The sequence below is a fragment of the Haplochromis burtoni genome, unplaced genomic scaffold (genome assembly GCF_018398535.1).
Source record: "Haplochromis burtoni strain Fernald_Lab_line unplaced genomic scaffold, NCSU_Asbu1 Contig_171, whole genome shotgun sequence".
NCBI classification, from domain to species: Eukaryota; Metazoa; Chordata; class Actinopteri; order Cichliformes; family Cichlidae; genus Haplochromis; species Haplochromis burtoni.
Genome location: NW_024582532.1, coordinates 646,067 through 658,241, shown reverse-complemented (window position 1 = coordinate 658,241; position 12,175 = coordinate 646,067). Strand labels below are relative to the sequence as shown.

Below are 12,175 nucleotides of genomic sequence, written 5' to 3'. Positions count from 1 at the left end.
AATGTAGTGGCCCCTGGGATAATGAGCTCCCTGGTAACACATTACTATTAAAATGTCGCTGTGACAAACAGCGAGCCTCTTTAGCATCTCTTTGGGCTCCACAGCCGCAAAAATCCATGACAAAATTACCTTTCAGCTTATGCTGCCCTTATGACAAGACAGATTTTAGTAAGCACCCGAACAGTAAATAATGTGAGCTGGGATCAGCTCCAGCCCTCAAGTGACCCTCTAAAAGGATTAGCAGGGGTACTGCTAATGGAGAGATAGATGGAAAAGAAGCAGTGGGGGAAAAGAATTGACAGTGAAGGTAGAGCACAATAAGAGTCCCAAACTCTGAAAGTGGAGAAAGTTAAGCAAAGTAAGGCTTGCATCAATCAAATAAAGTGAAAAAAAGATCACTAGTCAAAAAAACTCAAAGTTGGTCTCTTTAGTTATGAATAAATTTAATAAATATTAACACAAACAGCATTACTTTACTTGTTTAGTCATTTATCCCTTGTTATTTCCTTGTTTGCCAAGGCTTAGTAGGCTTGGTATTGGCTTTATCTGTCAGTTTAATAAATTACTGCTGAGCACACACGCTGAAAAGAATGACCAGGAAGTAGTCAAATGTCAGATTTGAGAGCAGCAATACAATCTAAGGAGGATGAGAAAGATGCAGGCATGATGCACTGCATTTTATCTTTGGATACTGTCCTCTAGTGACCACCATAGTACACTGCACACACCACCATTCTGGTTTATTATGATGAGTCTGATATCTGACATCAGCATTGTATACCTGTAGCTGGATACACTGGAAACACTCTTTCTTATTTTGAAAAGACAGATGCATGAAAGAGGAAACCTTGGTCAGGGTCCCAGAAAAATCTTTAGAAACAGTAACGCTGCTGAAAGTGAAGACAGAAAAGGATCTGCAGTTCAAAAACCTGACAGACACTGGAAAAAAATACCACACTGAAAGAACTGCTAAATAATTTATCTCCTGCATAGCAGACTCTAAACTCAATGTTTCATAAAAATCAAGAAGGAACTATTGTGTGACATTTCAAGACTTATGTGATACACTTCTCGGGGCTAACTGAATATCAGATGTCTGTGCAACAGATAACATCCTTTTCTTTACTTGCACCTTAACGTCAATATTAAGTTAACAGGATTTTAAGTTTGTCACGGACAGACCAAGAACAAAGCCACCCACGTTTTTGTCAGTTCTCACAGCTGTGGTCAAAGTAACACTCCAACAAATGCACATTAAACAGTCTAAGTTTTTTTTTTTAAGGTAACTAAAAATTATTAATATACCATCTTTCAAGATAAAAAAAAACAAAGTGCCTCACACCCAACGTGATAGACAAACATTTACCCTAAGGCAAGTTTAAAGGGAAGGCTTTTAGGCGTTGATACACGTGGCTTACATCAGTGGGACCTTAGGGACCCACTGATGTAAGCCACGTCGTATCCATGCAGTCCTCTAAACGTTACAACCAGACTCTTAAAGTGGACCCTCGAGTTAAAGTGGAGTCAGTGCAACAGAATTACATTTTCAACCATGAAAAAATTCAAGAACCATTCGTCTTGTGTTAGTACTTACTGGTACCAATCATGTGTTAGTATAATTAATAGAGAAAATGTCTAAATAATGTTTAAATATACATTTAAAAGATACTTATTTAAGATCCTAAACATCACAGTTCAAAAAGGAATTCAGGAAAAAATTCACAAAATGGGCACAAAAACATTATTTCCCACATGGGAAAAAACTGTGAATGAGAATCCCAGAATTCCGAAACTTTCAAGTTATAAAAAGGATTTTACATCAACTAGAGCTTCTACAGCTACTAATTACATCTACTTTTGTGTGTTTGTTCCATCATTCATCACTATAGCAGCCACTAGTCCCAAAGCCAAAACTGACATAATTTAAATGTCTTTTTTTCGACAAAAGTAAAAAAAAACAAAGATTTGAGGTTACTTATCATTAACCATAAACGCTCACAAAAATAAAAAGTTCAACAACTTATTGACAGTTTTTTCCAGTGTAAATGCCAACTTTTACCACTGATATTACTCGATGGTTAATGAGTAGCTAGCAGTCGTTATCGCTTAATGTTTGGAGGATGGTACTGAGACCTGCTATGAAGTATGGTTTAAAGGCAGTGGCACAACCAACAAGACAGAAGGCAGAGCTGAAGATACTAAGATTCATTGGGAGTGATCAGGACTGACACGATTACAAATGAGTACATCAGAGGGGCAGAAGAAGCAGCAGCTATGATTTAACACTTGGTGACCCTTCTGTGTTTTGTGGGCCTGGCTGCATTGATATTCTAGTAATCTGTGATAACGAATTCTGAAGCCATTGATAATAATAACTGAAATATCACTGTCTGTTGTGAGCCATTATATGATAACATACAACATCCTGAACCAGAGTCATAAAAGAAAGTCTGGTGAACTTAGTTTGCTTTATTTTCAACAGAGCTTAATTATGTTGTCTCATCACCATCACTCTAAGTGATGTCATTAAACTAAAGTGTTATCCGATTAGGTATATCAGTAAGCTACAAAATGTTGATACAGTCTTACTGACACCATATTCAGCATTATCCGACACAGTCTGCCCCTCAGACTGTCTGCAGCTTGATAGCAAATGGTCACGGCTCCATTCACTGTGAGATAAAGCAATCATCTCACAAGGCTAATGACTCGGACTGAGTCAGGGCCATGGCAGCGATCCGGTGGGACAATACTCATACAGTCACACTTATCTAATGCACTTCATCTGATTCTGGTATCTGCCTCACAATGACAAACATTTTTGTCAATTTTCTGTTTAGAAATAAATTTACTTGATTGTCCTTAAACTGCAGCACACCAACAAGCTCTGTAGAAGTGCATGGACATACAAATGTACTGCTGTTGTTATGTGTGCAGAGACAATAACACCCAGTCACACTGCAGTACCCCACCCCATCAAATCAATATTAGAGACAACTAGGGAGGGGGGAAGATGAGGTTGGGTTTCTGTCCGTGGTCCAAAGAGACTATCTGAACTAAACACCGACCACTGAACATGCTGAGGCAGCAAGTTGCTTCATCAGATCCCTGCCTCAGTGCACAGGCGAGAGTTAACAGAGGTGGAGAACCTGGAGAATCTCTAGAGGATAAAGAATCCCCGGGATATATGAATGAGCATAGTGAGAGATGCTGCTACTTTTCTTTTATTGTACAGTGAACCTCTGTCAAATGTAAAACCTCTGACAGAGTGTACAGTATGTATGAATGTTGGGAGAGTCCATAAGGATTTTTGTTTCTACTTTGTTCCTTTAAGTACTTAAAAAAGAAAAAAGATGCAGCAAGATTTGCAAGACAATCCACCTTTCTAAAGCTACGTGTTTGTAGCTACACCAGTCGGTACAGCTCAACAAAGGGGCCAAAAAGATGGCAGCTACTGGCATTTTACAGGTGCGATGGTAGATCATCCAATCAACTGCCAAGTAAGAGCAAGGTCGGTACGAGTAATCACTGCCTGCTTGCTTTTTTAAGCTCCTCAGACTGATTCATGTTTTTGACAAAAACAAGTTCAGTGACTGGTGGACACAGGTTCAGTGATCTGATTGGTTGAACCCCAACCCCAAACAGTCTTGAACTGCAATTTGTAACAGTGGTCCTTTTTGCAGAACGCCACATGTATGAACCCATTCCCTAGGTACATCAGGTTCTGGTTAGAGTGGCTCTCAAGGTTTCACAGCTACTGCTATAAGAGGACAAGACACTTTTATGGAATAACACCTACCTGGAAAGTAAACCATCTGAACAGGACGGGCCAGGATTGGCTGATTAGAAGCAAGTGGACTTTTACAATAAAACTGAGGAGGCATTCACTGACTGTGAATGCTATAACTTTCTAGCGGTTATGGCACAATATGTGCAGCAGATGATAATTACTGAGTGAATCTAAGTAGTGAGCTTTACTGTAATCCAAGGACTATGAAAACTAAACAAAGTACATGGAGAACATATTATTTTTGTGGGACAGAAGCCATAAATCACAGGCTTTCAGTTAGCAGTTCTTACAAGGAAAATCATTCAAATTGACTGTGCACAAGTTCTAACCCAGACACACATCCAGGTAATACCTGAAAAACATATAAATCATACTTTTAACCATGGTCTAATCAACAGCATTAAAAATGTTTAGGCATAAACCAACAAAAGAAACTTGAACTTCTGGGATGTAGATTTCCTTATGCAATGCTATACCCTGGCGTTAGAAACTCTACAGCAGCAGTTAGAAAAATAGTGTAGAGAACTTTACCAGCTCGTCTACAGATATAAACCACTGAGGGTCTTCTACCTGCCCATGAACATCTTACCTGCAATGCGGATGACGGCCCTCTCTGCTGGGTCCAGAACATCTCCAGAGGCTGACTTGGAGCGCTTGATCCGCTGGTGTTTGGGCAGGTTCCAGGGCAGGGTGTCTCCGGGAGACGGCGAGCAGCTGACTAAACTCAGATCGCTGGAGCTCTCCTCCGATGCAGCCCTGACCAGAGGCCTCCTCTTGGGCTTCTCCTCCATAGTCTGAAAGGACACGGTGACCAGAAAAATATAAAAACGGAAACTCAAAACAAAAACTAAGACAGTTCTGTTTCTTATTATATATACTTTTTTGTTTGTTCTTGTATTTTAGTAGTCACAGATGACAGGCTACCTTCACTGAAAGTCTTAATTACTCCTAGCTAAAGCCCAACTGTGCTAATTAATACTGTCAGGTTGCTTTTGGGGGCCTGCCAGCTACTAGCATGATTTTCTGTGACACCATATCTCCTGGTGGCCGGATAAATAACACCTTAAAGTCCAGTCGTGGTAAATATCTTTTGGTGAATTTCTTCCAAGCGAGAAAGACTGAACACCTGGCCAGTTGTTTCTTGAAATGCTAATATTTCACTGGGCTACAAGTAGCTAAAATCTGCCTTAAAGGGACAGGCTCGTTTCAACATGGTTAAAATCCAAAACCTATAAATGTCTGTTTCCCCCCCAATTATCTATATATCAAAATCTCATATTTACGCATAGACTTAATGCCCTAGGTGGCGGCAATCGACTTTCAATAAAAAACAAATGAATAAATAAATACATGAAATCACAGTACAATTGTGGTATTGAATTAATGCCCTACTTTGGAGAGTCTATTTTTAGACCATGCGTGTAGTAGACAGGGCAAACCCTCAGTGCTGCAGCCCAGTGCTCAGACTGCTGTGTGAAAGAGGAGGAGGAGTTTTTACAGGGCAGGTGCTGCTGATGCACTATGCAACGTTACCGTGCTACCAGCTTCATTTCAGCTGAGTCACCATCCAGGATGCAGGAGGCTCTCCACAGGGGCGCTGGCTACACCACCACCGCTCTCTGATTGGATGAGAGCAGACAGGACCAAACCCCCAGGAGTAACATCTCCAGGGCTTCAGACACAGCTCATATTCAGGGTATAATTTACCTAAAGGCTATTTCTGGATACTTACTGTTTCCTGATATAATTGCAGTTCTGTAACACTATAGCACTGATTATTTTATTTTTTGTGCAATTAAACCGTTACATAATTAAAGCGGTTTGTTTCAGAGCATATTTACAGCACACTGCCAGGTTTCTCAAAACACAGCCTACAGACCAACAGCAGCTCTAGGCTTATTTTTTCTGTGTCCTGCAGGCACAACGGGAAAAGACAGCATTCCTGAAGATTTATTTCAACCACTTCATGTTATATTATGATATAACAACTCAAAATGAGACAAAGGGGGAATTTCTCTTTAATTCAACTCTTCTGTTCCACACATTAGAAAAATAGACATGCAAATCAACCCCAGAAAAGGGGTGGCAGTGCTAGGAGGGAAACCTGCAGAACACAGAAGAAAAAAATGAATTACTCACACACTGTGGGGCAGTTTGTCTGCTTTTTGCACCACAAATAATGTGGTTAAAACTTGTTATTTTTCAGGAAATAGGGCAAGCATAACCTGTTCTAGACAACTTACCACACTAAACATTGTTATCATGTTAAGAAGGTTTAAAAATCTATTAAACTACTATAAATAATATAATTACCAAGATAAACACTACTCATAAATCACACACGACAAACACTGAAAATATTAATGAGCGCATTTTTCATGTGCAATCCTCAATCATGTCTTGGCTCCTTAAACTGACACATTTTAAGATAAACAAAAATCTGCTTCAGGATCAAATGAAGTGAAACTGAACATCTGCACGTGGCAGCTGTTACTATATGGAGGCACATCAGTACTCAACCACTTGTGTGGTTTCTTATTTAGAAAAACCTTTAACAGATTAAGATTATTTTATCATGCCATACCTCAATGTGCCTCTGAAAGTAGAGCAGTAACGCATTATGCTTTCCTGTGGCGTTTCATTGACTGGTCTAAATGGAACATTGGAACATCTAAATGGAAATTTTCGCCAATATTTGACCAGTACCAGTCAACTAATAATGGTCTTTGGGTTCAGCTTGGGATCTAGGAACTAGGGTCTTTCATGGACAACAAAGGGCATTATATAACTACATCAAGAAGACTGCAGATTGGACTGTTTCAAAGGTTACAGGAAGTCACGTTAAAAATTCATAGCTTCTAAAACAGTGCCCACGCATAGCAAAGAGGGAGACCTCAGCACTGGCAAGAGGCATCAAAAGATAGCTTTCTGAAGAGTCCTTTCGTCAGCCAGGCACCAAAGTTTAAGCCTCTTTATGTCATCTGTGATCATCTCTCTGAATTAATTATTACTCTACTACAAATGATCTATCAGTGCAGATCAGATGTAGAGCATATAACCATCATCTACAGCTCTTATCACTTCTGTACTTATGTCTCCAACCTATTCCTATTCACAGTGCATATGCTTTCTTGTATGGCCTTGCTCCAAGCAGCTGAAAGCATCATGGTGATCCGTAGTTACCAGGCAACTCTGCAGAGCATTAGAGAGCATGCTCCATCCAGGTCTTGGAAATCAAAGAAAATGAAGTAGTGTGTACACAGGAATGCCCAGACTCTGACAGTAGCTCAGTCGAGCTGACAAACTCCCCTCTTCGCTCTTTCCCAAACTGTAAACAACCGATGGACTTTAGCGGGACTGGATCTGTTGATAATCACTTTTCAGACAAAGCTGTCAAGTCTGGATCCTTCCCAGAAAACTTGAGCACGACAAGGATCGTAGATGTTCAAGCTCGCTCTGCTCTGCACCGCCACACCTGTAATGAGGCTGAGCCGCAGAGAGGACACGGAGGGGTGGGTGCACCTGCCGTTTAACAGGTTAGAGTGAAGGTTATGACGTGAACAGCCTCGCTCATACTACCATGATAGGTCGGGTTTTATTTTATGACCTCTAGGCTTTGAAATGCACTAAATCGTGTGATCATCGGTGTCGACGATGCGGCAAAACATGAAAAATGAATAATCTGTATTCCTCGTTTACTCACGCACAAAATATCCAGGATGGCTGTTGGTTTGGTCCCAGGTACACAACCGCAAAACACGGCTCTGCAGTCGTTACGTCGGCGGATACGTTCAGATTTAACCTGCTCAAACTTCGAAAGCCATCATCATCCTCATCCGCAGCGAGAGTCGCGCCTGCGTCCTGCAGTTTCCTGGTTGTGGGATGCTCAGACGCTCAGACCTGGACTGATCAGGGCTGCAGGACGAGCCGAGAGGAGGAACCAGCTCCCTCAGCCTGCAGGCAGCATGCCTCGAGCTCTGCTCGCGCGACGACACCGGCGAAGTTGTCACTGAACAACAGGCACGTTGGAGATAAGGAGGAAGATCTGATTGCGCATGTGAAAACTGAGCTCAGGTTTATAGCTGGGAGGCTGTCGCTTCGCTACGCGTTACACCCTCCACGCTGACTTTTAGTTGTGGTAATGCGGGCAAGCTCATGTGGAGCCTATGAAGGAAATATGTGACTCAAACTGTGGTTCTGAGCGGGTTCGGGTTGGGTGAAGCAATATGAGTAAAAAAAAAATTATGTGTGTCTCCGTTTCAGTCTGAGAGTTCTGCACTTTCCCCCAAACTTCACAGGAAATCCTTTATAATGGTGTTATTACTCAGGACGCAACGCCAGTGCTGAGCTCAGCACTTGTATGTCACGTGGAAACAGCTGTAGTGTGCTTTCATTTTAAACACCAGAGTGTGTAGCTTACAAAACTACTGTTAAGACAAAGTTTTAAAAAATGAAAGAGATTTTAATAATATTTTACAGTTAAATCAGGTTAAATGTCCGCTTGCTCCTTCGTGCACTTGCAGGTTTTCTCCAGGTATTCCTGATGCCCCACCTGGCACCCTATCATAGCTGGGATAGGCTCCAGCCTCCCCGCTACAATGTTGGATAAGATGTTAAGAAAGTGGATGAATTAGTAAGGGTATTCCAGCTGGCATCTGACAAGAGCCCTCAACAGTGAGGCAACAAAATGTCTCCATGACACCGGAGGACTCCCGAAACAGGCCATGAAATGTTGTAGAAGTTCCTGGAAAGATGGTGTAATTGGACCCAGTGTTTAGTCTACATGTCTAAAAACTAAAAGGCCAAACAAGAACACTCTCACAATGAATAATTTTTAATTGTTGGTAATTGATTTAGCACTTAGTAACAGTCCAAGATATTTAAAATTGTTTTATTTAATGACCTCTGCCTGCACTTTGCACTTTGATTAAAATCCCATTAATGTGTAAAATTGCTTAATTTCATTTCCCTTTGCTTTGTTTACTCTGTCATGTTTTTCAGGTTTCTTTTTTGCTCCAAATGAGACCAACTTGTACTGACTCACATTAAAAACTGCCCTGCTGAGCTATTACATAATCACAACAGTGACTGATGAATGGCAGATTGCTTGTTTGTGTGGCACTACTACATTATTAGTCTCCCACTAGTAGAATGAATTACCGAGGACTCAGACTGGAGGGGTGGGAGTGACGTGCTGGCTCCGTCCCACACAGAGCCCCTTCTTGTATTCACAAATCATGCATGTCACCAGTCCAGAATACCAGCGTCTGAGCCAACTTTGTACCCATTGTGCTGAAGATTTAATCTGATCAACCGAGTGCTTCACAGAGCCAGAGAGCTCTGAGTGAGAGATGCTCCAGGTCATGTTGGAATTACTTTGGTGAATCATTTTTTGCACGTACAGCATGTCAGAACCCATTCAGTGGGAAACAAGAGCATCGAGGAATTCTGGGAAATAAGTCATAGAACTCCTGCAGTTATTGCAGGTTTTGGAAAACCAGGTAAACACAGAATTAAACCAAAGAAAATAGAGAAAGTGGTTCTGAAAAGGCAGGAAACCCGTCCTATGACTCCTCACCTTCTGCGTTGCCACTGTAGTCACAGTTTCCACCCCAGATTTAGGAGGTCGCTTCTTCCTCTTCCTCACTGCAGGGCATGGTGGCTCCTGTCCAATGGCTACAGACTCCTTTGCCACAACGTCCTCTGGCTGGACAGAAGCAGATTTCTCTGCCTTTTCTTTTGCCTTTTTCTTCTTCTAAAATGGGACATGTAAAATAAGATCAGGTTTAATTGTTTATCATTGTTTAGCTGAGATAAAAAAGTATTTAATCAAGTATTAACATAACATCTAACATATTCAGGATAGAGTTTGTGTGCTGCTTCAGATATATCCATCATCCAACATGGAACAAAGTTCAGGTTTTACTTCCAATCAAAGGACTCATTTTTAAAGTTCACTCTCCAATTACAGATGGAAAACAGATGGTCTCGATATCTGGCACGCACTGATGACTGGGCCAGACGAAGACTTTATTTTAGACACTCATTAAGATTAGCGCTGTCAGGTAAACAAACAAGGTTTTCTTTTTCCTGCTGCTGGAATTCCCTGGCATGAAATAAAGCCACAACATCATAATTTGTTTAACCTGAGTGGAAGAACATCCATTAGTGAATAGACGTACTTTTGGAGTTGACAGGATTAATTCTGAATATCCGTCATCACGTCGCTGTATAGTCTTCTTTAGAGATGAATCTTATCTCATCTTACAGCACTCAAAGGTTTTGCAGTATTTTAGGAAGGGAAATTGTGCAGATTTAACCGCAGAAATTATGTTTAACATTTGCATCGTCTAAAACAAACAAGACTTTGTTCACTATTAGAAGATCATCTGTAACCATAATGAAACTATTTAAATGTTGGAAATTGAAATGTAAAGCCACTCAGCTCTGCTGTAACCTCTGCACCACCAGCAGATGCAGGTCATGAGTGGGAGGTTTAATGGCCCTCATTCTCATGGCCTCCTAATGTGTTTTGAAAAATGCGACTGTAACATACGACTGACATAAAATGCGACTGACATAAATCTTGGTTGGATCCCTCTCCACACGTGTCCACTAGTGTATCTGGTTATTATGCTTTCGCAAACAGAGACCAGCAGATAACTGACAGTAACTCCACCACAGTGCCGGGATATGTGCAGCTCTGCTTTACATAGAGAGACCTCACATGTCTCTTTGTCCATCCACTTGCTACTGCAGAAGAATATGGACCGTTGGTGGCTTGTCAGTGCCATTCAGACAAAGGACTTCACTCATGGAGCCATTTCAGAGAGGCCCTCCAGATTATCACTCACAATGACTACACAGTGCTTCTCTACTGTGTGACAACACTCATTCTGTCTGTGCCAAAACACACTGACGGAGGCCAGCAGATCTCTCAGCAGATCACAAGGCCACTTGCAGTCTACTTAGTAATGGCATCGCAGTGTGACAAGCTTCAGCTGCCAAGAGGTTAGAGTACAAAACATAGAGAGGAAGGACTGCAGAATACATTTATTGGATTTATAACATGTGAACAGCACCAATGTTGCATATTAGCTGCAGCTTCAGTGGTGTATGCAACGCTTTTAAGTAATCACTGAGTTAGGACAGTGACTTTTTTGTGCTTTAGAAAGTGCCAGCTCTGCTTGTAATTAGAGACATTCTCTTACTCACACTGCAAACATTAAGTGTATCAATTGCCCTTATTACTCAGACAGAACACCAAATGCTAAAAACGTATTCACTGTTGGATGAATCACTGATGAATCATATGTTTTTGACATTAAGCTACAAAACCTTTTTAACCCTAAATGCAGTGAGGCTCTGAGTTGGTCCACCACATTGGTTGAGGCTGAAATCACACAGCTATGACATGCAGCAGAACTGAGGTCCAGGTCATGTTTCCCAGAGGATGCACGTGTGGTTTTGAGTAGAACAATTCAACAACTGATCATTAATTTTTTTTCCACTCAAGATGAAGTTCGAGACCGTTCAGCTTCAAATGTAACCTGCATTTAGAGTTAATTAGTACAAGTAACATTCTAAATGAAGTTAGTAAACATGCAAAAGCTTGATGCACTGCTGTGATTACAGCATACACAATCTCACAATGGCTACATGTCTTTACGAGTATTTCATCAGATTTAAAGGACGCATATTAGAACCATAATCTTCAGGGAGTTGACTCACTTAAGTGCTACTTTTAACATCAGCAGATTTGCCAGTGTATTTCAGAACAAACAGAGGTGTAATTAAAAAGCATTAAAATGCATCCTTTTTATTTAAGTGAGTGTTTTGCACACTTGTTCTCTGGAGCAGAAATATAGTTAATTTGACCAATTACACCTGTTTATCCTGCCACTATGTGTCAAAAGGGCTGCTGTGAAAAAAAAAAAAGTATCAAAGCTTTTTAATTATTCATTCTGTAAATAAGACTACTGAAAATGAGTGATGGAGCTGAGTTATATTGACATTAACCATCCCAGAAGTCAGACACATCGGGCCCCAATCTGAGCTATTTTTGGCATTTACAGCTTAGTCACTGCCCATGGAAATGTTATGTGGGACAGACATGATCCAAATGTACCTAACATTTGGCCCATATAAGGTGGACGTGTGGCAGAGTTACAGCAGTCAGACCCAACCTGAATTAACGCTGCGAGTCAAGGCCAAATGCGATCCATGGAAACTGTAGATGTGGGCCTCGTTTAGGTCTTATTGGGGGTTGTTATCTTTAGGTTTAATTGACCGTGTGAAATATTTTGACGACATCTTTATGTTAAAAAAAATACATGAGAAAATCTTATGGCAGATTTATGGCACATTAGACATAAAACACTAAAG

General features: G+C 40.9%; 1 protein-coding gene across 6 annotated transcripts in view; it reads right to left on the bottom strand.

The window, feature by feature from the left end:
* The window catches only part of pleca (plectin a), a 104,714-nt gene that overhangs the window by 91,086 nt on the left and 1,453 nt on the right, over nucleotides 1–12,175 (bottom strand). For 4 of the 6 annotated variants that reach the window (XM_042225415.1, XM_042225416.1, XM_014339602.2 and 1 more), the window contains exons 3-4: nucleotides 9,369–9,545; nucleotides 4,380–4,584 (exon numbers count right to left, since the gene is read on the bottom strand). In XM_042225415.1, coding sequence (XP_042081349.1) covers nucleotides 4,380–4,584; nucleotides 9,369–9,545 — 382 coding nt within the window. Of the gene's footprint in view, nucleotides 1–4,379; nucleotides 4,585–7,493; nucleotides 7,914–9,368; nucleotides 9,546–12,175 lie in introns of those variants that run through there. The other 2 variants (XM_042225417.1, XM_042225418.1) reach the window with 2 other exon arrangements.